The 23,601-nt window shown below is 47.2% G+C and overlaps 1 protein-coding gene across 1 annotated transcript in view; it reads right to left on the reverse strand.

The window, feature by feature from the left end:
* LOC140415425 (lysophospholipid acyltransferase 2-like) overlaps positions 1–23,601 on the reverse strand; it is a 150,468-nt gene that overhangs the window by 120,504 nt on the left and 6,363 nt on the right. Inside the window, exon 2 of the mRNA XM_072501053.1 lies at positions 7,658–7,803. Within this exon, the coding sequence (XP_072357154.1) occupies positions 7,658–7,803 (146 nt within the window). The remainder of the gene's footprint in view (positions 1–7,657; positions 7,804–23,601) is intronic.

Raw genomic sequence — 23,601 nt, forward strand, 5'->3', positions numbered from 1 at the left:
ATCGACCTCTACACCTACAACTATGAGATCCTGTAACATCCTGGGAAGCTAAACGAGCCTTTTGATGCCCTATCCCACGGCACATGTGCCAACACACAAGTGGACCGACTCCGGGCCCTCCATGAGGACTTCTGCCACCTGGGGGTATCTCGATTCTTCCATTTTATCAAGACCCGCAACCTGCCCTCCTCCCTCGAGGAGGTCAGGACCGCCACCAGGAACTGCCAAATCTGCGCGGAGTGCACGCTGCACTTCTACAGGCCAGAGAAAGCGCACCTGATAAAGGCTTCCTGTCCCTCTGACCGCCTCAGTATGGATTTCAAAGGGCCGCTCCCCTCCACCGACTGCAACACATACTTCCTGAACGTGATTGACGAATACTCCCGGTTCCCATTCGCCATTCCCTACCCCGACATGACGGCAGCCACCATCATAAAAGCCCTCCACAGTATCTTTACCCTGTTCGGTTTCCCCGCCTACATACACAGCGATAGGGGGTCCTCCTTCATGAGCGACGAACTGCGTCAATTCCTGCTCAGCAAGAGCATCGCCTCGAGCAGGACAACCAGTTATAACCCCCAGGGAAACGGACAGGTAGAGAGGGAGAACGGAACGGACTGGAAGACCGTCCTACTGGCCCTACGGTCCAGGAATCTCTCAGTCTCCCACTGGCAGGTGGTCCTTCCCGATGCACTCCACTCCATCCGATCACTGCTGTGTACCACGACAAACGAAACAGCTCATGAACGTCTCCTTGTCTTCCCTAGGAAGTCCTCCTCCGGGACCTCACTCCCAACCTGGCTGGCAGCTCCTGGACCCATTCTGCTCCGCAAACACGTGCGGGCGCACAAGTCGGACCCATTGGTAGAGAGGGTCCACCTCCTTCACACTAACCCTCAGTACGCCTATGTGGCGTATCCCGACGGCCGGCAGGATATGGTCTCCCTACGGGACCTGGCGCCCGCTGGATCCCCCTCCACGCACCCCCCCCCACCCTCCCTCCCACCGGCGCACCTCACGGCTGCTCCCTTTCCAGGTGGATCGGTTCTTCCACTGGTCCCATCCAGGGGTGATGAAGCTACCGAAGAAGCCAAAGTCACGCTCCCGGAGTCACGGATGCACGAGGTGGCGCCTGCATCACTGCCAAAACTGCGACGATCACAGAGGACAACCAGAGCCCCCGATCGACTAATTGCTTCATTCTGACATGGATATGTAAAATAAATACTGTAAATAGTTATGTAATGTAATAAGGCAAAACACTGTACCACTGTATGGCGCGAGACCACCACCCCCACCGGACTCTTTTTTAACTGGGGGTGAATATGGTAGTCTGTATTAGGGGTATTATGGTACCTAGGTTGAGACTGTAAGACCATTGGTGTGGGATGTACCTGAGGCATGAAGATCACTGGTGAAGCCTGCCTGCTGGTTCCGCCCAGCAAGGCGGAGTATAAGAGTCTGTGTCTCCCAAGCAGCCGCATTCTGTACCTGCGCTGCTGGGGGAAACATTTAGTCCAATAAAGCCTTCAATTGTCATCCAATCTCGCTTCTGGTGTCATTAATCAAGCATCACATATCCCATGATAGAATAAAAAAGGAAAATGGTCTCTTTTGTTGTCTTTCAATTAAAACATTCTTCCACCCAGCTCTTTAGTTATTTTTAAACCAAAATCATTAAATTCAGGAGATTCTAATGTATTTAACAGTTAGTTAAGTATGTTTGAAATGCAGTCACTAGCGTTTTGCAGCAGGCAATTTGCACACAAGGTCCCACTATGAGCAAATGCGATGATGACCAGGTAATGGTCGCAATTGAATGGACTCTAACAAGATCTCACGAGACGTCGCGATTTACATATTTAAGGAGCAGTTAATAATAATAATCGCTTATTGTCACAAGTAGGCTTCAATGAAGTTACTGTGAAAAGCCCGAGTCGCCACATTCCAGCGCCTAGGCGCACTTAAATATGTCAGTGCCCAATGTGCCCAAGGCCCGGGAATGAACACCTGGGAGACCTTACCATGGCGCCATTTGGCACTGATCCACGCAAGCATGGACCAGATGTAACGACACCTGGGGGGGGTCTCCCAGGCCATCAGCGGCCCCAGGTGGCCGGTGTCTGGGCAGGAAGATACATTGGCACTCTCGCTGCCACCCGGGCACCTTGACATGGCCAGCCTGACATCTACAAGGTTGGCAGGGGCATTGCCAGGGTGCCAGGTTGGCAGTGCTAAGATGGCCAGATGCCAGGTTGCCTGTGTAATACTGAAGACTTGTGCTCCAGAGCTTGCTGCGTTCCTAGCCAAGCTGTTCCAGTACAGCTATATCACTGGCATCTACCCGGCAATGTGGAAAATTGCCCAGGTGTGTCCTGTACACAAGAAACAGGACAAATGCAACCCAGCCAATTACCTCCCTATCAGTCTACTCTTCATCATCAGCAAAGTGATGGAAGGAGTCATCAACAGTGCTATCAAGCGGCACTTACTCGGCAATAACCTGCTCACGGATGCTCAGTTTGGCTTCCGCTAGGGTCACTCAGCTCCTGGCCTCATTGGTTCAAACATGGACAAAAGGGCTGAATACCAGAGGTGAGGTGACTGCCCTTGACATCAAGGTAGCATTTGACCGAGTATGGCATCAAGGAGCCCTAGCAAAACTAGAGTCAAGAGGGAAACTCTCTGCTGGTGGGAATCATACCTTGTACAAAGGAAGATGGTTGTGGCGGTTGGAGATCAGTCATCTCAGTTCCAGGACATCACTACAGGAGTTCCTCAGCGTAGTGTCCTAGGCCCAACCATCTTCAGTTGCTTCTTCAGTGACCTTCCTTCCATCATAAGGTCAGAAGTGGGGATGTTTGCAGATGACTGCACAACATTCAGCACCATTCGTGACTCCTCAAATAATGAAGCAGTCCATGTCCAAATGCAGCAAGACCTGGACAATATCCAGGCTTGGGCTGACAAGTGGCAAGTTACATTCGCACCACACAAGTGCCAGGCAATGACCATTTCCTACAAGAGAGGATCTAACCATCGCCCCCTTGACATTCAATAGCATTACCATCGCTGAATCCCCCACAATCAACATCTTTTGTGTTCCCAGTAATCAGAAACTGAACTGGACTGGCCATATTAATACTGTGGCTACCAGGGCAGACCAAAGGCTAGGAGTCCTATGGTGAGTAACTCACGTCCTGACCCCCCAAAGCCTGTCCACCATCTACAAGGCACAAGTCAGGAGTGTAATGGAATACTCTCCACTTGCCTGGATGTGTGCCGCTCCAACAACACTCAAGAAGCTCAACACTATCCAGGACAAAGCAGCCCGTTTGATTGCTCCACTTCAACAAACATTCAAACCCTCCAACACCGATGAACAGTCGGTGTGTGCCATCTACAAGATGACTACAGTAACTCGCCAAGGTTCCTTAGACAGCACCTTCCAAACCCATGGCTACTACCATCTAGAAGAACAAGAGCAGCAGATACCTGGGAACCCCACCACCTGGAGGTTCCCCTCCACCCTGACATTAAAATATATTGCTGTTCCTTCACTCTTGCTGGGGCAAAATGCTAGAACTCCCTCCCTAACAGCACAGTGGGTGTACCTATACGTCAGGGACTGCAAGAAGGCAACTCGCAACCATCTTCTGAAGGGCAACTAGGGATGGGCAACAAATGCTGGCCTCAGAATATCAGCCTGAGTTTTTTCCGTTAAATCATGCACAGTATGTTTTTGTGAGGTTGTTTAAGGGATAAATATTGCCCAGGACACCAGGGAGAACATTCCTGCTTATCCAAATAATGTCATGCAACCTTTTCCATTCACCCGAGAGGTGCCGTGCCAATGGTCGGTGTCTCTGACAATACAGCACTCCCTCAGTCCTGTACTTTTTCACCTACCCTGCACATAGATCATAGATCATAGAATTTACAGTGCAGAAGGTGGCCATTGAGCCATCAAGTCTGCACCGGCCCTTGGAAAGAGCACCCTACCCATGCCTCTACCCTATCCCCGTAACCCAGTAACCCCACCTAACCTTTCTGGACACCAAGGGCAATTTATCACAGCCAATCCACCTAACCTGCACATCTTTGGACTGTGGGAGGAAACCAGAGCGCCCGGAGGAAACCCACGCACACACGAGGAGAACGTGGGTTGTGGGGGCAAAACCCACGCACACACGGGGAGAATGTGCAAACTCCACATGGACAGTGACCCAGAACCAGGATCGAACCTGGGACCTCGGTGCCATGAGGCAGCAGTACTACCTACTGCGCCACCGTGCTGCCCTATCCCTCAGTCCTGTAATAAGAGGTTTTTTTTTACTGTTCATTTTTTACAGAATGTGAGCTTCGCTGGCTAGGTCAGCATTTGTTGGCTCATTCCTAATTGCCCTTGGGAGGGTGGTGCTGAGCTGTCTTCTTGAACCGCTGCAGTGCTTGTGCTGTACTCAGAGTATCAGCCTAAATTTTACACTCGGCTCTCTGGAATGGGGCTTGAACCCACAACCTTCCTACTCAGAGGTGAGAGTGTTATCAACTGAGCCAGGCATCAAATGAGGGAACAGCACTTTTCCTGGACACACACCATTAGATACTGAATTGAGAAAGTGCCCAAACTCATTGCAGCCAAGAACACTACAAGTCAGCAGATCGGCTCACCCCGGGACCAGCTCCGGAAATTTCCAAAGGATGAATGCCAAAGTCATGGTGGAAACTCAGAAGGAAATTCCTGACTGAAGTGTCTTTCAGAGTAAAAATTGTTCTTCAGTATTTAGGAAACATTGGGATGTTTGCATTTATTACTCATTCCTAATTACCATGACAACTGAGCAGTTAGAGTACAAAAACAAGGAAGTTATGCTAAATATTTTGAAATTACTGGTTAGCCCTCATCTGGACTATTGAACCCAGTACTGGACGCTAATTGTGGCAAGTATGACAAGTCTCTTATTTTTCTATTTGTTCAAGGGATGTGAGCATCACTGGCTAGGCTAGCATCCATTGTCCATCCCAAATTGCCCTTGAAAGGTGTTAGTGAGTTGCCTTCTTAAACCACTGCAGTCCATGTGATGTAGGTACATGAAGTGTTGTTAGGGAGGCAGTTCCAGGAGATTGACCCAGCGACAGTGAAGGAATAGTGATATATTTGCAAGTCAGGTTGGTGAGTAGCTTGCAGGGGAACCTCCAGTTGCTGGTGTTCCCATGAACCTGCTACCCTCGTCCTTTTAGATGGTAGTGGTTATGAGTTTGGAAGGTGCTATCTTAAGAGCTTTGTTGAGTCCTATTTTGTGTATGGTACACTGCTGATTCTGTGCGTGGTGGTGGAGGGAAAGAATGTGGAAGGGATGCAAATCCAAGTGGGCTGCTTTGCTCTGGGTGGCATCAAGTTTCTTATTGGAGCCGCACTCATGCAGATAAGTGGGGAGTATTCAATTCCACTCCTGACTTGTGCCTTGTAGATGGTGGACAGGCTTTAGAGTGTCAGGAGATGAGTTACTCACTGCAGGATTCCTAGCCTCTGACCTGCTTTTGTAGCTGCAGTATTTATATGGCTCGTCCCGTTCAGTTTCTGGTTAATGGTGGGGGATTCACTAATGTAACACCATTGAATGTCATGGGCGATGCTTAAAGTCGCTCTTGTTGGAGATAGTCATTGCCTGGCACTTGTGTGACATGAATGTTACTTGCCGCTTGTCAGCCTAATCCTGGATATTGTCCAGGTCTTGCTACATTTGGACATGGATTGCTTCATTATCCGAGGTTGCAAATGGCGCTGAACATTGCACAGTCATCAGCAAACATTCTCACTTCTGACCTTATGATGGAAGAGAGGTCATTCATGAAGCAGCTGAAGATGGTTGGGTCTAGGACACTACCCTGAGAAACTCCTGCAGTGATGACCTGGAGTTGAGATGATTGACCTCCAACCACCCCAAGCATCTTCCTTTGTGCCAGGTATGATTCCATCCAGCAGAGTTTTCCCCACAATTCTATTGACTCCAGTTTTGCTAGGTCAAATGTGGCCTTGATATCAAGGGCAGTATTTTTGCGGAGGCAGAGAGCATGGTTGAGTTTCTAATTGAGTACTTTGCATCAATCTCCATTAGAGACAAGATTGCTTCCAATGTCACAATAAAAGAGAAGATAGTAGAGAAATTGGATAGGTTAAAAATTGATAAATGTGAGGTACTAAAAAGATTGGCAGCAGTCAAAATAGAAAGGTCACCTGATCCCAATGGGATGTAGTCTAGTTTGCTAAGGGTGGAAATTTCAGATACTGCGGCCACAATCTTGCAACCTTCCTCGATAAGAGACTAGTGCCAGAGATCGAAGGATGGCATTGACTACATCACGATTCAAAAAGTGAGAAAGGCACAAACACGGCAACTTCAGGCTTCAGATGAATGGAATTTTGAAATACTCCATGGAGTCCTCAAGCTGAAATTGGAGAAATCGAGGAAACTAATTCTTCAGAAGTCTGCCTACGAGAAGGTTTGTGTTTTGCTGATCAATTCAAAGACTGTTTCCTGTTCAAAACATCCGACTCATTTCCCTTCACTTTATCAGAACTGTTACTATTGAATCCCAAATAGCTTCTATCAGCGTCTCGAGTTCTTACTGGAAAATTCAAAGGAACCGGCGAATGAAGTGCCTGGAATCCATACTCTTAATGTAATTTTTGCTCATTTTTATGGCTGTCCTTTTAGGAAGTCTCTTGGGCGCTAGTTATTTTCCAGTACTTTCCCGAACCCATTATGCACACACGCATGCACACACATACATATATATATACAGATACACAAACACACATGTGGATGGTACAAATGCACTCACTTCTCGGCAAAGGTCACAAGCTACTTGATTTATTTTCATGAATTCTTTGCCTATCGTCCAGACACTGGAAGCACTGCTGGAGGTCTAAGTAATAAAATGCTTACCTGGCGCTCGGTTCAGAATTGTGGGGTGATTTGACAGGATGAACAATTAAAAGATCATACTGCCCAGCAGGAGACTATTCCCTCTCCCACCCCCATAATCATGCCAGCTCTTTGAAACAGCCATCCAATTAATTCCACTCTTTCCCGTTAACATCAGAACATTTTCCTTCACAATTTCCTTTCAAACCTGCTTCCACCACCTTTACAGGTAGTGCATTTCAGATCAAACCTGCTTTAAAACGAATCATCCATATTTCCCCCTCTGGTTCTTTCGTAAATCTTAAATCTGTACCCTTTGGTTACTAACCCACCAGCCAGCAGAACGTTTTCTCTTTATTTACCTCTCAAAACTGCTTATCATTTTAAACATGTCCATTGAATCTTCCTTCTTCTACTCTAAGGAGAACAATATAAGTTTCTCTCATCCTTCCATTTAACTGAAGTCCCTCATCTCTGAACCCGTTGATAAAACTCAGCTGCACCTTGTCTAATTAATTTCCACACTTATTGCATGTGGCACGAATTGAAACTCAAGCACATCAATTAACTTCTTTAAGGGCAAAACCCTTTGTTTCTTGGCAGTTCAATGAAGACGGGTCTCTTGTCCTCAGCTACAGTAACCTCCAGTACCAGCTTCACATTTTAGTCTCCGTGCATCGCAAATGGAAGAGTTTGGTGTGCAAATGCAAATCTGCAGAACTACTTACCTGCCAAAGCAGAAGAACGCAAAGTGAAGACCCAAGAGGGTGACTATCACATGCCTGATGGCGTGGTTGGTCTTGCTTGGGTGGAGGTAGTTACGAAATAAAAAAGCTGCGAATAACCCAAATAGTTGGCACATTGCAAAATTTACCTGTGAAAAGAAAATTGCAAACAAAAAATTCTGTGATTTTGTCATGTTGAGAATTATAACAGGTTTGGAAAGCACCTGGCATTTAACTCTATGCGTGTTTAATGTAGTAAAACGTCTCAAGGCAAAGACAGGAGTGGTCTCAGACAAAATGTAACACCGAGTAATGACGGATTGGGACATGTGACCAAAAGTTTGGTAAAAGGGATTGGTTTCAAGGTGCATTTTAAAGGAAGAGAGAGAGGCAGAGAGCTGTCGGGAAGAAATTCCAGAGCTCAGGGTCCACACAGCTAAAGGTGTGTACATCAATGGTGGAGTGACAAAATTCAGTGATGTGCAGGAGTCCAGGATTGGAGGAACACAGTGATCTCAGAGGGATGAACAACTGGAGAGGATTACAGAGACAGAGAGGGCACGGTGTTGAATATTTGTCTAATAACTTTCCTGTAACAGGACCTTGGGGCATTTTTCCATGTTAATGGTGCCAAATAGATACAAGACCATAAGACGTGGGAGCTAAAGAAGGCTATTCAGCCCATTGGGTCTGCTCTACCATTCAATGGGATCATGACTGATCTGATTTGATCATCCTCAACTCTACTTTCCCACCTTATCCCCATAACCCTTGATTCCCTTATTAAGACCATGAAGCATTAAGGGAGCGATCTGACCAAAATAAACCAGAGTGCCGTTCTGGGTGGGATTAGCTTGCCAGGAATGACCCCACTATCTATCGGCACTTTGTCTTGTTCCCCGGCAGGGTACGGTGTGCTGAGGCCGCACTTAACCACATTTCCTGCACTGAGGAGCTCCAATGAGCAGAGCTCCTCTGTGCAAGAAGGGATCAGGATGCCATTTTTAAATGGCACCCCAATCTCATGACCCCCCCAACGCAACCCCCATACCCCCCCCCCATGCCCCAACCCATCTGCTAAGGGTCCTCAGGGGCCCCCACACCTTGCCACATAAGGGCAGGGCACCCCTCCCCCCCCGGATCCGATCCCTGGTGTGGCACAAAGAAAGCTTGGCATTTTGGCATTGCCAGCCTGGCACCACCCGACAGCCTGGCAATGCCACCTCAGCACCCTGGCAGTGCCAGGCTGGTACCCGGGTGGCATGACCAGGGTTCCCAGGTGGTACTGCCAGGCTGGCACTGCCAAGGTGCCTGGGTGGCACCAGCAGTGCCAAAGTACCACCCTGCTCAGAGATTGACCACCCAGGGGCCTCTGACCGCCTGGGAGATCCCCCCCCAGGTACTCTTCCGCCTGGTCCCCATTTGTGGGGACCAGTACTGAATGGCACCGGCTGGAGTCTCCTCAGTGAGGCCAGTAGATGTCAGGTGGCCATCCGGCAAAGGCAGAGGTAAGGCAGCTTCTAATCTGACTTCATTTTGCGAGGCTGGATCCTGTCCATTGTGGGTGGTATACAATCGTGATGACTCACGAGATCTCGGTAGATCTTGCGAGGCGTAATGACTGTTGGGAAGCGTGCGCAGGAGGCCTGTCCCGGGATCTACCTGTTGCGTCGCACCCGCACTCGGGCGCAACGCAACCGGTAGATCATGCCCGGTATCATTATATTCAATTTTCATTGTTTTGGGGAAGAGAGCAGCAAAAAGATTACTCATTCATCTAAGTGTTACATAACATTTACAATTTCTCAATAATCTCCTCTCTCAGATGATTGTATTGCAACAAAGTCTGTTGTCACAATGTTGTGATTCATTAATTCCTTGTGCTCACATGACAGGAGCTCTCAGAGTTGACTCAAAAAACAAATATAAAGAAATATATATACATTTTTATATATAAAGTATGTACATCCATAATATATATAATTTTTAAAGAGATAAACTGCATATATCATATATCTATATAAATATATATACATACACACAGTTATCTCTGACCCTCACATGGTCCAGCTCTAACTCTTCCATTCCTTTCCTCAGTTTCTCTGTCCCCAGTTTCCACAAATATTCACTGGAAGTCCAGTGACTCTCAGAACCACCTCAACTACATTCCCTCACATAAAAACATGATGTGGAGATGCCGGCGTTGGACTGGGGTGAGCACAGTATGAAGTCTTACAACACCAAGTTAAAGTCCAACAGGTTTGTTTCGATGTCACTAGCTTTCGGAGCGCAGGTGAATCACCTGAGGAAGGAGCCGCGCTCCGAAAGCTAGTGACATTGAAACAAACCTGTTGGACTTTAACCTGGTGTTGTAAGACTTCGTACTGCACATAAAAACAGGAAAGGCTTGCAATACTCAACAGGTCATGCAGAGTCTGTGGAGGGAAAGAGGGTTAACATTTCAAGTCAATGAGTTGTAATGAAGGATTACCAGCCTGGGATGTTGGCTGGGATTTTCCAGCCCCGCCGTGGCAGGACCCATCGCAGGGAATTGGGTGGGCCAGCCAAAAGCCTACTGACTTTCGGCAGGGCTGGAACATCCAGGCCATTCCTGCTTCTCTCCACAGGTGCTGCCTGATCTCCTGAGGCTAACCAGCATTTTCCGGTATTATTTAAGATTCCAATCATATGTTTTTTTTAAATATTTTTATTAAATGCATTTTGCATATATACATAGAAATATCAGAAACAAAGGGCAGCATGGTGACGTAGTGGGTAGCCCTGCAGCCTCACGGTTTCGCCCCCACAACCCAAAAGTTGTGCAGGCTAGGTTGATTGGCCACGCTAAATTGCCCCTTATTTGGAAAAATTAATTGGGTACACTAAATTTATATAATAAAAAAGAAATATCAGAAAAACAAAACAGATACAAAAACAGATGCCAACCGCAGCAATGGATAACGAGCCTGCAACTCACCCCTCCTCCTTATTTCCCCCCCTTAACTCCCCACAGCTCCTGAAACAAAGAAAGAACATGAAACCCCTAACACCACCCCCCTTACCCCCGCTGATGTCTTGATTCACCTTAAAAGAAGTCGATAAACTTAATCTTTTCCAAGCACAGGAATTCTGCCAGGTGGCTCACCCATATTCCTGCCTTTGGCAGTTCTGAGTCCCACCAGCCCAGCAAAATCCATCTCCTGGCGATCAGGGAGACAAAGGCCAAAACATCGGCCTCTGGACTCCCGGCAATTCTGACTCTCCAAATATCGCCACCTCCAGACTTGGGGACATCTCTCTGGCCAAAACCTCAGACATGGCATCCAAGTACCCCTGCCAGAACCCCATCAGGTTTGGACAATCCCAGAACATGTGATTCGTATACCTGCCCGCACACCGCCTACACCCATTGTCCGCCGCTGCAAAGAACCGGCTCATCCTCGCAACCGTCATGTGGGCTCTATGCACCACCTTAAATTGGGTGAGGCTCAACCTCCCATACGACAAGGAAGCCTTCCCCCTCCTTCCACAGCCCAACCCTCAACTTCCCCCTCCCTACTCCTCCTCCTATTTGTGCATAATCTCCTCCTCCGGAGCGCCATTCCTCTCCATCAGCTCTACATAAATATCTGCCACTCTCCCCTCCCCAATGTCATCTTTGGACAGCAACGTATCTTGTAGCACCGGAGGTGGCAGCTCCAAAGTCCCTCACCTGCAGGTACCTGAAGCTATTCCCCTTAGGCAACTGATACAATTCCTCCAGCTCTTCCAGGCCCGCAAAATTATCCCCTGCAAACAAGCCCATGAAGTACTCTATCCCCACCTGCCGACACCCCCAGAACCTCGTATCGAACCCCGCCGGCACAAACCGATGATTATTGCATATCAGCTCCCAGAGAGACATGCCTTCCAACCCAAAATGTTGCCTGCAGTGGTTCTAAACTTTCAACGCTCAGACCACCACCAGGGTCACAGAATATCGGACTGGAGATAATGGGAGGGGCGTCAACAACAGTGCCTCAAACCAGCCCACTACATGACACTGCCTCTATCCACCCCCAAACTGATCCCTCCTCCACTGCCCATTTCCTGACTATTGCAATATTCACAGCCCAGTAGTAAATCAGCAGACTCGGCAGTGCCAGAACCCGTCCCCGTCCCCGCCCCCTTTCTAAAAACATCCGCCTCACACGCGGGATTATACCCGCCCACACGAACCGTGAAATTATCCCATTCACCTTCCTAAAAAAGGACTTGGGAACAATGATTGGGAGGTTCTGGAACGCAAACCAGAATCTGGGCAGCACCGCCATTTTAACCACGCGCCCAGCCAGTGACAAAGGCAGCACATCCTACCTCTTAAAATCCAACGTCATACCTTCCACCAGTCGCGCCAAATTAAATTTATGCAGCTGGGCCCAGCTCCGTACCAACTGTATCCCGAGATACCGAAAGCTCTCACCCATCACCTGGAACGGCAACTCCCCTAGCCTCCTCTCCTGCCCTCTGGAATTAATCGGGATACACCTCACTTTTCCCAATGTTCAATGTACAGAAACAGCCAAATTCTCTCAGGATCTCCAACAGAGTCGAAACTCCCCACCGGTTCCGAAATATATAACAGGAGATCATCTGCATAAAACAAAACCCTGTGCTTGACCCCTTCTTGCTCAATCCATCTTCAATCCCTCAACGCCCTCAGTGCCATTGTCAATGGCTCTATCGCCAGAGCAAAAAGCAGCAGGAAGAGCGGACAACCCTGCCTCATTCCCCGGTCCAAACCAAAGTATTCAGACCTCGTCCTGTTTATTACAAAACTAGCTATCGGCCTGTACAGCAGTTGAACACGGTCCACAAAGCCCTGCCCCAACCCAAGCCGGCTCAGCACCTCCAACAAATACGTCCATTCAACCGGATCAAACACCTCCTCCATGTCCCTTGCCACCACCACTTCCTATTTCTGCCCATTCCAAGAGAATCATAATAACATTGAGTAATGTTTGTCGACAGCTGCCACTCCTTCACAAACCCAGTCTGGTCCTCTCCTCATACACCCAGCACACAGTCCTCTATCCACGACGCCTAACTTTTCGCTAACAATTTGCATCCACATTTAACATCAAAATCGGGCGGTTTGACCCACACTGCTCCGGGTCCTTCTCCTTCTTTAGAATCAATGAAATGGATGCCTGCAACAATGTGGGGGGGGGGGCATTCTCATTATACATCCCCAGAAGTAGGGGCTCCAGGTCCACAACAAACTTCTTACAGAACTCGGCTGGAATCCCATCCGGCCCTGTGGCCTTCCTGCCTGCACTTTCACCCTACACAGTCCATCACCTCCCTTAGCTCAATCAGGACCCTCAATCCCTGCACCTTCTCCTCTTCCACCGAGAACGCCAGCCAATCCAGGATCCGCCTCATACCCTCCTCCCCAGACGGAGGCTCCGACTCATACAGCCTTCTGTAAAAGGCCTCAAATACCCCATTCATCCCCTCCGGATCTGACACCACTTTGCCTCTCTCAACCCTCACCCTTCCGATCTCCCTTGTGGAGGCTATGAGCTTCCCGTGTTGTTCAGCTCTACATAGCTCTCACATACCACATTATCTGCCAACAATCCCACATCCAACCTCCACTACAGCCACTGAACCTTCCCCCTGCACCACCCGCAGATCCACCCAGTGCAGTGCATGGTCAGAGACCACAATCATCATATACTCCGACGCTACCCTCACCAACACCACCTTATCCATTACAAAAAAGTTAATCCGGGAGTACACCTGGTTCAAATACGAAAAGTACGAGAACTCTTCGACCCTGGCCTCCCAAACCGCCATGGGTTCGTCCACCCCCAAAAGGTCCATGAATCCCCTCAATTCTTGCGCCATAGCCGAAATCTTCAAAGACCCGGGACACGACTAGTCCAGCCCGGATCCAGACTGTGTTAAAACGTCCCCCATATCAGCCGATGCATGTCCAGGTCCGGAATCTTCCCTAATACCCACCTCAGGAAAGTCATATCATCCCAATTTGGGGCACCAGAACCCCAGTTATTCCCTCCAGCTTCCCACTAACCAACACATATCTGTCCCCGGGGTCAACTACAATACTGCCAATCTCAAAAGCCACTTTCGTACTGACCAGCACCGTCACCTCCCTCATCTTCATGTCCAGCCCTGAGTGGAACAACTGCCACACCCATCCCTTCCTCAACCTCGTCTGATCTCCCAGCTTCTCGTGTGTCTCCTGAACAAACACGACGTCCGCCTTCAAATTCCTCAAGCAGGCAAAAACATGTGATATTTAACCGGCCTACTCAACTACCCACATTCCATGTAATCAACTGGGTTACAGTTATAGAATCATAGAATTTACAGCGCAGAAGGAGGCCATTCGGCCCATCGGGTCTGCACCGGCTCTTGGAATGAGTACACTACCCAAGCCCACACCCCCACCCTATCCCCATAACCCAGTAACCCCACCCAACATTAAGGGCAGTTCTGGACACTAAGGGCAATTTATCATGGCCAATCCACCTAACCTGCACATCTTTGGACTGTGGGAGGAAGCCGGAGCACCCGGATGAAACCCCCACACACACACGGGGAGAACGTGCAGACTTCGCACAGACAGTGACCCAAGCCGGGAATCAAACCTGGGACCCTGGAGCTGTGAAGCAATTGTGCTAACCACTATGGTACCGTGCTCCCCACTCCCCTTCTTTGGCGGTCAGCCATAACCCTTCTTTCGCCAGCTCCCCCGGTCCATGTCTCACACGGTCAGCAACCGCCCCCCCAAAACACCTCCCCGTAACCAGCAACCACCCCCCCACCTCCCCTCCCCATAACCAGACAAAGAACCAGCCCTCTTCCCCCTCCTCCACACCCTCCTCCTGACAAACCCCACTTCACTCCCATTAACTAACCCAATGAGCTAGTATGTTGGCCCCTGCCCGGGGTCACTGAATACCCCTCATCCCACCAGTCTGCCCTTCAGTCTGCAGGGTACAAAACCCCGAACGTCATCCCCTTCTTGTAGAGGGCAGTCGTAATCGGCTCTCTACTCGGTCACCCCACGTCCAAGTCCTGATAAATACGCAGCTCGTGCTCCTCCCAGTTGCCTCGTCCACCTCATAATCTTCTCTTTGTCAAGGAACTGATGCAGCCTCACCACCATTGCCGTTGGCAGTTCCCTCGCATGCGGCCTCCACCTCAGTGCCCTGTGCACTAGACCCACCTCGAGAGGATAGTCAAAGGCCCCCACCTGCATCAGCTTCTCCAACATCTTTGCCACATACTCAGTAGCCTGCCCCCCTGCAATAACCTTAGGCGTCCCCACGATCCAAAGATTTTGCTTCCCGGAGCGGTTTTCAAGATCCTCCAACTTCTCCCTCAGCCTTTTCTGGCTGCTCGTAACCATCCCCATCTCTGTCTCCAGTGAGGTCAATCGATCCTTGTGCTCCCCCACCATCTCCTCCATCTTCTGGATTGCCAGGCGCTGTGCATCCTGCCTCTGCTCCACATGCTTAATAGCCGCCTTGAGCGGTTCCACCATCTTAGCCAGGTCCTCGAAGGCCTTCTTCCTTTGCTGCTGGAACTTGTTGTTCAGAAAGTTCACCAGCTGTTCAATGGACCACGGAGCGGATAGCACTACCCCAGCACTCTCCCCATCTTTTCCCGTGTCGCAACTCTATCACTCTCTCGGTCAAGCTGCTGCCTCTTCGTCGTTACATCAGCGGAGTATTACATTCCCTCAGCACTCATGAACTTTTTGCCATCCAAAACTCCTCAGATCGGGTGGGGAAGGACCAAAAAATATCACACCGAGCAGGAGCCACTAAATGTGCGACCACTTACTCCATGGCCACCACCGGAAGTCCGGCTCCCATCATATGTAATATTTTACTTTTCTGTTGCAATGCTCAGACCACGTCTCCTATCAGTACTCCATTTCATTCTACTAATTTCTCCACCTTTGTCACATCGGTTCTGATGATGCAAAGTTCCATACCAGTGAGATGTAACACTTGCTCTTTTTGCTTCCCCTTTCCTCACCTGGAAAAGACCCCAAACACTCCTTCCAGGTAAAACAGCAACTTACCTGTACTTCTTACACTGCAGTTACTATACTGCATTCGCTGCTCGCAATACAGTCTTCTCCACACTGGAGAGACCAAACACAGATTGAGAGATTGCTTTGTCCAACAACTTCATTCAGTTCACAAACATGGCCGAGTTGCCAATAAACTGTCATTTTAATTATTCCACCTTGCCCTCACACTGACCTCTGTGCCCTCGGCTCGCGGCGGTGTTCCAAGCTCAAGAAACAGCGCATCATCTTTTAATGAGGCACTTTACAGCCGTCTAGACCCAACATTGAGTTCAACAATTTCAGACCATAATCTCTGCCCCTCTTTCTTTGCTTTTCTTTCATGTTTTAGCCAGTCTTTCTCTTGTTTTTTGTTTTCGGGGAGCCGCTGTCGTTGTTCTGCCATTCACACATCCATGATTTCAATCTCTCCTTTTGGTATTCCTCAGCCCTAGATTGCCATATGCAATCATGCTTGCACACCATCTCTCAGGTACCCAGTCGCACCAACAGAACACCACGGTTTCACAGACTGTATCTTGTTTCTTCACTTGCCATAACATCATTTTTGCATCATAACTCTTTTGTCATTTAGTGTCTCCCATTTTCCACCCTATCGTAGAGTTCCCTTTTGAACTTTTCCACCCTCCAACATTTGGCATGCTTAAAATCAATGCATTTCTAACCTTTCTCAAATCTAATAAAAAGTCATTGACCTATAATGTTAACTCCCGCTTCTCTCCCCACAGATGTTGCCATATATACTGGGTGCTTCCAGCATTTCTGCAGTATTTTGCTTTTCTATAAAGATTCATGCAAAGTACAATAGTATCTTTCTCTCTCAGTAGATCCAAATATTTTTCTTTCATAAAACAGTCCAAAGATGTTCAGGCTAAGAGACCCACTCAAACATGTGGAGAAGGAACTCTGACTTTCACATAAGTGTTTCCAAACTCCATTCTCAAAGAACATACTTGGAATCTTCTTCCACACAAGGCTTTCTCTCGGATGCCTTCACCAAGGAGCCACATCCATGATTTCAATCTCTCCTTTTGATATTCCTCAGCCCTGGATTGCCAGATGCAATCAAGCTTGCACACCATCTCTCAGGTACCCAGTCGCACCAACAGAACACCCATGCTTCACAGACTGTATTAAGATGTCACCAACCTTTTCCACCTTGGGTGTCTGGCTTCTCACTAGCCAACATCTTCAGGTCTGTACCTTGCAGCCCTGTCTTTTACTGGGAGCCTCTCTCTCTGCACCTGGCTTCACTGAACAGAACCCTTTACCATATTTCTGATCTTTGTCCCTTCAACTTCCTGGAACTTGCATTCCCTAATTCCATTTTTAAAAATATACTTTATTCCAAACACAATCAAAAATAACACAGACAAACAGCAAAGTGAACACAACCAAGTTACAAACAGTTTGTCACTTTATCCTTTTTTCCCCAACTTAACTGGCCAACCCATTCCCTGCTTCCTTTAGCTTCTGGGACATACTTTTTGTCCTCCTGTATACTCCTCCCTGTGTTGTTCTCCTGTATAGTCCTCCCCGTATTGGCAGTTTCTGTGGAAAGCTTCTTGCTTCTGAGTTACCTATTTCTAGCTGAACTCAAATGCTTCTGCTTTTCAGTGTGAGCCTCTGGTTGCTAAGCAACAGCTTTAGGTTTTTTTTAAAGCCTGAAATTGTAATTATAATGCAGGCAACGTTTAAAGTGAAACTAAAACTTGGACCTGTAGACATCTTTGTTTAATATGAAGCCAAACTGAAGTTTGACCCCTTAGCACACAAATATAGAACCATATTAAGCTTCCTTAAACTTATACCTTATTCCTAATATCCACAAATACAAATATAAATTATTTATGCCATCTCTATTTCCTAACAATAGAAGCAATAGGCGGAATGGCTTATTTCTGTGCTACACGAGTCTAGGATTCTAAAATTCATGGTTGAGGGCACAAAACACATCCAGGAAATAATGAAGAACCAAGGATCTAGTGAGAATGAGGAACTTAGACACCTGAATTAGTAAAGGACTAGCACTGGAAAAAAAGAACGGAAAAGTCGACAAAGCGACCCAATCCTTGGGTACAGATATAGTGATGTATTGATTTTAATCTTCCAGCATTCTCTAGATTCTAGAACAGTTATAGTGGATTGGAAGTAACAAACGTACCCCCACTATTCAAGAAAGGAGTGGATGACAAATCAGGAAACACCAGACCAGTTATCCGGCATCAGTGGTAGAGACTACTATTAGGGATGTGATAACAGAACACATAGGAAGTCAATTATGATTGGGTAGAGTCAACAGGGATTTATGAAAGAGAAGTCATGTTTGATACATCTGTTAAGAGTTTGAGGTTGTAAATAACAGAGCAGATCGAGGGAACCAGTCAATGTCGCGGATTTGGATTTTCAAAAAACATTCCACAAAAGAGGTTATTACACAAAATTAGGGCCCTTGGGACATGAGTAATATATTAGCACAGTTTGAGGTTTGTTAATAGATCGAACACAGAATAGAAATAAACAGGTCATTTCCTGGTTTGCAGGCTGTAACTAGTGGGCTACAGCAAGGATCAGTAATTGGGTATCAGCTATTTACCATCTATGTTGGTGCCTTAGATGAGAGGATCAGGTGTTGACTTTTGTTGATGATGCAAAGCCAAGTGGGAAAGTAAGTTATGAGGAGGACACTCATGCAGGAAGCTGCAAAAGAGCCATTGGTTAATTGAATGGGCAAGAACATAGCAGGTGGAATATAAATGTAGAGAATAAAAATAGAAAAACAATTTTTTTGTTAAATGGGGAGAGACTGGGAAATGTTGGAGTTTAATGTGGATAAGTGTGAGGTCCATTTTGGTCAGAAAAATAGAAAGGTAAATTATCTAAATGGAGAAAAACGTCAAAATGCTTTGGTGCAGAGACCCTCATGCATGAATCACAGAAAGCGAGTACGCAGGTAATAAGGAAGGCTCTTTCCCAGGGCAGAGGAGTCAATTACTAGGGGGCAGAGGTTTAAGGTGCGAGGGGCAAGGTTTAGAAGAGATGTACGAGGCAGGTTTTTTTACACAGAGGGTAGTGGGTGCCTGGAACTCACTGCCGGAGGAGGTGGTGGAAGCAGGGACGATAGTGACGTTTAAGGGGCATCTTGACAAATACATGAATAGGATCGGAATAGAGGGATACGGACCCAGGAAGTGTAGAAGATTGTAGTTTAGACGGGCAGCATGGTCGGCACAGGCTTGGAGGGGCGAAGGGCCTGTTCCTGTGCTGTACATTTCTTTGTTCTTTGAAGGCAAATGGAATTTGGGCATTTATAGTTAAATGAATAGTGTGTAAAGTAGGGATCTGCAACTGTATAAAAGGCATTGGTGAGACCACATCTGGTGTACTGTGTACCATTTTGGTCCCCTTACTTGAGGAGGTACATAGTACATTGGAGGCAGTTCAGAGGAGGATCACTAGATTGATTCCAGAGATTGATTCCAGAGATGTAAGACGGTTCAGTCTTACACAGATTGAACAGTTTTGGCCTTTACTCTCTCCAGTTTAGAAGAATGAGAGGAGATCTTTTATTATCTTTTTATTTTATTTTTCCAATTAAGGGGCAATTTAGCATGGCCAATCCACCTTTCCTGCACATCTTTGGGTTGTGGGGGTGAGACACGCGAAAAATGTAGAAACTGCACACGGACAGTGGGATCGATCTTGGCTCCTCGACGCTGTGAGGCAGCAGTGCTAACCACTGCACCATTGTGCCGCCCTAATGAGAGGAGGTCTAATTGAGGTATATAAGATGATAAAAGGTATTGACAAAGCAGACTTAAAGCAGAAGTTTCCTCTTGTGGGACAATCTAGAACGAGAGGTCATAATTTTAGGTTAAGGGGTAGCAGATTTAAAACAGAGGAGAAATTACTTCTGTCAAATGGTTGTGAATCTGTGGAATTCACTACCTCAGAGTGGGGTGAATGTCAGGATATTGAGTCAATTTAAGGAGGAGATAGACAGATTTTTAATTAGCAATGCGCTGAAGGGTTATGGAGAACGGGAAGGAAAGTGGAGTTGAATCCGAGATGAGATAAGCCATCATCGTATTGAATGGTGAAACTGCTCGAGGGGCTGAATTGCCTATTCCTGCTTCTCAATCTTATGTTGATATTCAGAGAGACCTGGGTGGTTCTTGTACATAAATCACAGGAAGTTAAATGCATTGACGGCAGGCAACTGGGGAAGTAAATAGTACATAAGCTTGTTTTACAAAGAGATTGGAATTTATTTTAATGTGTTCATTCACATGGGTATTATTAGCTAAACTAGCATTTATTGCCCATCCCGAACTGCCCGTGATAAATTCTTGGCGAGTCACCTTCTAACCAACAAAGTCTATGTGTCGTAGGTACACCCTCACTGCCATTAGGAAGGGAGTTCCAGAATTTTGACCATGCAACAGTAAAGGAACTGCGATATAGTTCCAAATGAAGATAGTGAGGGGTTTGGAGGGTGTGGTAGTCACCACTGATGTATATATTGTATATATAGGATGTTGATATAGGTGCTTTACGGTAAGGCCCCTGTACTACAGATACGGGGGGAGATCCCTGCCTGCTGGTTCCGCCCAGTAGGTGGAGTATAAATATGTGTGCTCCCAGTACAGCAGCCATTTTGTCAGCTGCTGTAGGAGGCCACACATCTCAGTGTAATAAAGCCTCGATTACATCCTACCCTCGTCTTTGTGTAATTGATCGTGCATCAGAGGGAAACTTACAGGTGCTGGTCTTCCCCTGCATCTACTGCCCTTATCCTTCTAGATGGTAGAGGTTGTGGGTTTAAAGGATTCTATGAAAAGGTACCTCAGTGAGTTGCTACAGTCTATTTTGGAAATCGTACACACTGCTGACACCGGAGAGTTGGTGGTGGAGGGAATAAATGTTTAAGATGACAGATGGGGTCTCAGTCAAGCGGCTGCTTTGCCCTGGATGGGTTGGAGTGTCTTGAGTGTTATTGGTGCTGCATTCGTTCAGGCAAGTGGAGATTATTCTATCACTGGCTTGTGCCTTGTAGATGGTGGACAGACTTTGGGGAAATCCGGAAGTGAGTTACTCTCGCTGAATTTCCAGCCTCTGACCATGCTTGTAGCCATGGTATTCATATGGCTAGCCCAGTTCATTTTCTGGTCAATGGTAAGCCCCAGGATGTTGATAGTGGAGGAGCCAGTGATGATAATGCCAATAAACATCAAGGAGAGATCCTTAGATTCTTGTTGGAGATGGTCATTGCCAAGCACTTGTGTGGCATGTTACTTGACACCAGTCAGAACAAGCCTGAATATTGTCCAGGTTTAGCTGCATATGGACACAAGACTTTTCCATATCTGAGGAATCACGAATGACCTGAACATTGAGTAATCATCAGTGAAAATCCACACTTCTTTCCGTATGATGGAAGGAAGCTTCCACAGAGTCGAGTACATGTATCTCAGAGATACTGGAACAGTTTGGGTTTGGGCCAGGGTTCACCTCCTAGGTGAAACTACTGTACAGCATTCCCATGTCAAGCGTACGGACTAACACCACCAGCTCTAAATGTTTCAAGTTGCTTATAGGCACAAGACAGGGATGCACACAGAGCCCGCTGCTGTTTCCTCTGGTAATCGAGCCACTGGCGATCGCCCTCAGAACAGCGAAAGGGTGGAGAGATACAGAGAGCATAGAATCTCACTCTATGCGGATGACCTGCTCGTCTACATCTCAAACCCCCGGGCCAGCATGGAAGGGACCATGAAGCTCCAAAAGGAGTTTGGAGCCTTCTCGGACTACAAACTCAACCTGAGCAGAAGTGAAATTTTCCTGGTGAAACCACAGGGGAAGGGACAGAGCTGGAGGGAAAACCATTCAAACAAGCCCAGACCAGATTCCACCACCTGAGAATCCAAATAGCTCATGACTGGATACGGATCCACAAATGGAACCTGACGAGTCTGGTGGAAGAAGTCAAAAGGGACCTGCAGAGGTGGGACGCACTCCCACTCTCACTGGCAGGGAGGGTGCAGACGATCAAAATGAACGTACTTCCTCTTCCTGTTCCTCTTCCTTTTCAGATCTCCATCCCCAAGTCCCTCTTTAATACGGTGGACAAACTAATTATGGCATTTTTGTGTGTGTGTGTGTTTGGGGGGTCCAAAAGAAGGTCCGACAAAAGGAGGAGAAACATGGGAGATCTGGCCCTTCCAAACCTATAGTTCTACTATTGGATGACCACATCAGAGAGAGAGGGGATGGGTAAAGGAACCGGGAGCGGAACGGTGAGGATGGAGGGAAGTTCCTGCATAAGGACATCCTTCCAAGCCCTAGTCACAACCTCACTCCCATTCCCCCCTACCAAGTACTCAAGAAGCCCAGTGGTAGTAGTCACACCCCGAACGTGGTACCAGGTGAGACAGCACTTCGGTCTAACCAAAATATCCACTATGGCCACATCTGCAACAACCACAGGTTCACTCCCGCATTAAAGGACACCACCTTCAAAAGGTGGAGACAGGATGAGAGGACACTACATGTGCACATGAGATGATAGGAACATGTACACAGATGAATCCGAGATGAGATAAGCCATCATCGTATTGAATGGTGGAATGGCTTGAGGGGCCAAATTGCCTATTCCTGCTTCTCATTCTTATGTTGATATTCAGAGGGACCTGGGTGGTTCTTGTACATAAATCACAGGAAATTAAATGCATGGAAAGCAAGCAACTGGGAAAGTAAATAGTACATAAGCTTGTTTTACAAAGAGATTGGAATTTATTTTAATGTGTTCATTCACATGGGTATTATTAGCTAAGCTAGCATTTATTGCCCATCCCAAACTGCCCTTGAGAAATTCTTGGTGAGTCACCTTCTAACCAACACAGTCTATGTGTCGTAGGTTCACCCTCACTGCTGTACTCCTGTAACAGCCTCCCCGAACAGGCGCCGGAATGTGGCGACTAGGGGCTTTTCACAGTAACTTCATTTGAAGCCTACTTGTGACAATAAGCGATTTTCATTTTCATTTCATTTCATTAGGAAGGGAGTTCCAGAATTTTGACCATGCAACAGTAAAGGAACTGCAATATAGTTCCAAATCAAGATAGTGAGGGATTTGGAGGGAAACTTACAGGTGCTGGTCTTCCCCTGCATCTACTGCCCTCATCCTTCTAGATGGCAGAGGTTGTGGGTTTAAAGGGTTCTATGAAAAGGAGCCTCAGTGAGTTGCTCCAGTCTATTTTGGAGATCGTACACACTGCGACCCTGGAGGAACTCACGGAAAAGCTCCAACTACCAAAAGGAAATGAACTGAGACACATACATACAGGTGGGGACGGGCCCAAGGGCAAGCTGAAAACCACCGGTAAATAGCTGCTCAGGCCACATGGGGGATATAACAAAGGCAGACTGAGGAAAGGGGACCACTGCCACAGCGAGAGGGGAGACAAGGACCTGTAAATATGTGTGAGGATTTCTGATAGACTTTGTCTTCCCTTTTATCATTGTTTTCTTTTGTTTTCTTTGTAATTGTTTTATAACTTCAATTTGTTCCCTTGGTTTTTTTCTGTTTTGTTTTCTGTTTTGCTTTGCGTGGGTATGCAACATGTAATTTAACTTATGAACTGAAGTGTGAAACATAAAATGGAAAAAAACAATAAAAACATTTTTTTTTAAATGATGGAAGGAAGATCATTGATGAAGCACCTGAATACGGTTGGGCCTAGGACACTACCCTGAGGAACTTCTGCAGCAATGTCTCGAAGCTGAGGGGATGACCTCCAACAACTGCAACCATCTTATAGAATTTACAGTGCAG

Source organism: Scyliorhinus torazame, chromosome 1 (assembly GCF_047496885.1).
Source record: "Scyliorhinus torazame isolate Kashiwa2021f chromosome 1, sScyTor2.1, whole genome shotgun sequence".
In the NCBI taxonomy this organism is placed as follows: Eukaryota; Metazoa; Chordata; class Chondrichthyes; order Carcharhiniformes; family Scyliorhinidae; genus Scyliorhinus; species Scyliorhinus torazame.